This window comes from Nannospalax galili, unplaced genomic scaffold, assembly GCF_000622305.1.
Source record: "Nannospalax galili isolate Female #2095 unplaced genomic scaffold, S.galili_v1.0 scaffold1185, whole genome shotgun sequence".
Classification (NCBI taxonomy): Eukaryota; Metazoa; Chordata; class Mammalia; order Rodentia; family Spalacidae; genus Nannospalax; species Nannospalax galili.
The window spans coordinates 1,417,811-1,422,256 of record NW_008353597.1 but is presented as its reverse complement, the minus strand read 5'-3'; the positions used below and the strand labels follow the sequence as shown (position 1 = coordinate 1,422,256).

General features: G+C 39.1%; 1 protein-coding gene across 1 annotated transcript in view; it reads left to right on the top strand.

The window, feature by feature from the left end:
* The window catches only part of Jrkl (JRK like), a 2,419-nt gene extending 522 nt beyond the window's left edge, over window positions 1–1,897 (top strand). Inside the window, exon 2 of the mRNA XM_008850825.3 lies at window positions 185–1,897. Coding sequence (XP_008849047.1) covers window positions 215–1,783 — 1,569 coding nt within the window. The 5' untranslated portion in view covers window positions 185–214 and the 3' untranslated portion in view covers window positions 1,784–1,897. The remainder of the gene's footprint in view (window positions 1–184) is intronic.
* Window positions 1,898–4,446: the final 2,549 nt, after the last annotated feature.

Below are 4,446 nucleotides of genomic sequence, written 5' to 3'. Positions count from 1 at the left end.
GGGGGCGGGGCAAGAGTCAAGGCGTGGGGTCTGGGGCGCGAGGGTCGGGGGGTCATGGGAAAAAGGTCAGGGGTCTTGAGAGCAAGGGTCAGGAGCACGGGTTCCCGGCCCGTGGGTCCTGCAAAGGCTGGTCGAGTGTGAGGCGGTCCAGCGAGTCTCAATAAGGATTGTTGTGAATCCACAGCGTGACCGTGCAGTGAGTCCTAGACTCGCCATGTCAGGGAAACGGAAGCGTGTGGTGTTGACTATTAAAGATAAACTTGATATCATAAAGAAACTCGAAGATGGAGGCTCGTCCAAGCAACTGGCGGTGATATATGGAATTGGTGAAACGACAGTTAGGGATATCAGGAAAAACAAGGAAAAGATTATAACGTACGCAAGCAGCTCGGACTCCACTAGTCTCCTGGCCAAGAGGAAGTCTATGAAGCCGTCCATGTATGAGGAGCTGGACCGGGCGATGCTGGAGTGGTTCAACCAGCAAAGAGCGAGAGGGAATCCCATATCCGGACCGATCTGCGCCAAGCGGGCTGAGTTCTTCTTCTATGCCTTGGGAATGGACGGTGATTTTAACCCCTCTGCTGGCTGGTTAACCCGTTTTAAGCAGCGGCACAGCATTAGAGAGATCAACATTAGAAATGAAAGATTAAATGGAGATGAGAATGCCCTGGAAGACTTTTGTAACAATTTTCGAGATTTTATTGAACAAGAGAATTTGCAACCTGAACAGGTCTACAATGCAGATGAGACTGGACTCTTCTGGAAGTGCCTGCCTTCCCGGACTTCAGTAATCAAAGGTAAATGCACTGTCCCTGGGCACAAGCCAGTTGAAGAAAGAGTCACTGTTATGTGTTGCGCTAATGCAACAGGCTTACACAAACTTAAACTCTGTGTTGTGGGCAAAGCAAGGAAACCTCGCTCCTTCAAGTCCACTGACACCTTAAACTTGCCTGTCTCTTACTTCAGCCAAAAAGGTGCTTGGATGGATCTTTCCATTTTCCGGCAGTGGTTTGATAAGATTTTTGTGCCACAGGTTCGAGAGTACTTAAGATCCAAAGGCTTGCAGGAAAAAGCCGTGCTGTTGCTGGATAATTCACCAACACATCCAAATGAAAACGTTCTGCGGTCAGATGATGGCCAAATATTTGCTAAATATTTACCACCGAATGTGGCTTCATTGATTCAGCCTCTGGATCAGGGAGTCATAGCAACGATGAAGAGAAACTATCGTGCAGGTCTTCTTCAGAACAGTTTGGAGGAAGGTAATGACCTGAAGTCATTCTGGAAGAAGCTAACTCTGTTGGATGCGCTGTATGAAATCGCCATGGCCTGGAACTTGGTAAAACCAGTTACCATTAGCAGAGCTTGGAAACAGATTCTCCCTAACATAGAGGAAAAAGAAGGCTCGGTCTTTGATGAAGAAGATATTTCTGTGGCCACCGTTTTACAACATACCAAAGGATTGGAAAATGTGACTCCTGAAAACGTTGAGAAGTGGCTTGAGGTTGACAGTACTGAGCCAGGTTACCAAGTGTTGACTGACAGTGAAATAATCAGAAGGGCCCAAGGCCTGACAGATGAGTTCAGTGAAAATGAGGAAGAGGAGGAAATTGAACTGATTCCAGAGAAACAGATAAATCACACAGCTGCTCTCCAATGGACTGAAAATTTACTGGATTATCTTGAACAACAAGGTGACATGATTCTACCTGATAGACTGGTAATACGTAAACTTAGAGCCACCATCAGAAATAAACAGAAGATGACAAACTCAAGTCAATAATTGCATTTGAATTTTATCCTTGTTATAGTAATTGTATTTGTGACACAACCTCTGTGATGTGGCTTGTGATTTGAATTGTCAGACAGTCCTGTGAAATACGAATCAAAAACTATCTGAAGTGGTCCAAGGATTGTGTGCTTTAATTATGTGTCTTATTCCTTGATTTGTACAGGTAGAACTAATTCCGTATAGATAAATTGCATACACCCGTATATTGACCTTTGTATGTCACTTCTGTCTCAACAGTGACATTCCCTGCATTTTCTAGCTTTAAATTTAGAGATGACAGTGAACAGATAAAGCACTTTCCTGAATTCTTTTGCTTGAATTTTGAGGACTGGTAGGGAGATAGCAATCTTTTCTTGTGCTAACCATCTGGAGTCGTCCGGTTTTTGTGTCTGTGTAGGCTAAGAAATATATGGTTAGATTTCAGAATATAAAATAATTTAAAAATGAAATTCATTAATGCTGAGGGAAATTATATATGAATTATAGAAATAACTTAGAAATCATACTTCTGTTTTCCTAATTTTTTTGAAGGTAAAAAAGATAATTCTAGTAATTATTTACATAGGAAGTAATTATTAAAAGAGAAATTGAAAAGCTGATTTATAAAGGATAGTCTCATTTGAAACAAACTGGGAATTAAAAATTTGGAGAACTTTATAGGTTTATTTATACAAAGAGAAAAATAGGATTGCTTTAAGTTGGCTTACTTTGACTTGGATTAACAGTATGGAATTATTTATTCAAGTAGTTTTAGTAAAAGTTTTTAATTGTTACATGTAGTAATATGCACCCCACTTATATTTGAGGATTATCTCTGGAATTTGAGTTTTTTTTTTTTTTTTTTTACTGTTTGGAAATATCTGTAACTTGAAAAATTTTGTTATACATGGCTGGTTTATTTGATATGAAGAAAAGATTAAAATTTTTATTTTAAATATATGTTTGTATCCTGTTTTATGAAGAAAGCAGTAATAACTGGAAAGCAGAGATAAGGGATTATTTCTTGTTTTGACACTTTACAAAAAGGAATTCTAAAATTGGTTGTAAGAATTTTGACAAATTTTCTTAAGCTTCTCTCATCCAATTTATTGAAAATAGCTTGCATATATTAAAATTAGCATAATGTATGTGCAAAATGTTTCTGTTACAGCATGTCTGAACCCAAAATTTAATAGAAAAAATAGAATTGTTATCAATTATTTTTGGAAGTTTTAACTTTTCCATTGAAAAAGTAGTACCCTTCTTAGAATTCTAAAAGAAATTTACCTGTCCATAATCTCTGTTATTTTATTCTATATATTTCAAAGGACATATCTGTGAAGCAAATTGTTTAAAAGCAAATTGTTGTTGAAGCGAATTGTGTTCATTGCATTGATTGTCAGCTCTCGGTGGATAAACATCAGAAGTTCATATACATGCTTAATCGGATGATTTCTATTATTAGATTGTATATCAAATGGCTTTTATAAAATGAAAATATATACTAGAAAGCTTCTTGCAAATTTTGTTTGGATTTCCTTTGTTTTCAGAATTATTGCCACCTAGCGGTCAAATTACCCTTCCTGTTAAGCTGTGTGGCTTTAATGCCTAGTAAAAGCTTTGTTCATTGTGGTCTTGAGGGTCCATCTTGCCACTCTCCACACTGGGAAACTGCTCTCTTGCAGCTATTTTCTAAAATCTGCAAACACTGGTAAGCTAACAGATCTGTTTTGGTTCATCTGTACTTATTTTAACAGCGACCAGTTGCTGAATGCTGCTGGTGTTTTAAGCTGTGTACTCTTACCATTTAGTCCCGTCATGAATTGGGTGGGAAGTCCTGTCAGTTGTCTCATTCTTCATTGCTGGAAGCCCAGGAGTTTAACTCTAAAGCTTTGTCATCCAGTCTAGGCTAAGATTCTCTTCCTTCTCGGTCTTCAGTACTTACTCTCTGCTCTCGTCTGTGTCACTAGTCACATGTGGACTTTCCTGTTTTCCAGTGCTTTTCCAAAAACCATTGCCTTTTCCTTCATTCTTTATTGAGATGAGTCTATCCTGTAGTACTTCTGTTACTTTTTATATCAGTAACAGCACCATGTCCTTGGGTTGTCTGCCTTTTGTTTTCTAGGTAATCAGTAAGAATCCTTTATCACTTCAACCTAGTAAAGTCAGTATTGGGAAGCTAGACAGTTCACGTATAACACATGAGACTGTTGAAAACAGAAGGGTCAGCACGGTACTAATGTGGAAAATCACCACTACTAAGATCGTGAGCATGGTTATGTTCACGTTCAGACAGAGACAAGGGGAGAGTGAGACAGTGTGAGGAAGAGCAGAGATTGAAGTCTAAGTCTAGTGAAAAAGAGATGTCTGGGAAATGTGCACTTTGTAATGTGTTTGTGGCAGCACACCAAACCTGGGGTTACTGGTTTGTGCTGCTTGGTCTTAGGTGGATTGTTAAATCACTGCCAAGTTAAACACCTTTGAGCACTAGTTGGGACCATTTGACAGGATTCTAGAACTTGAAGTTGTTTGAGTACTACATCTGCCCTCAAAGTCATAAGTCTTTAGTTTCCAGTTCATATTCTCTCATTGCCTTAAAATAAGTCACTGTTTGACCATTTCCCCTTTAAAGACCAGCCTTGCGGCCTGTCCTTCACTGCTCATCCACTTTGTTC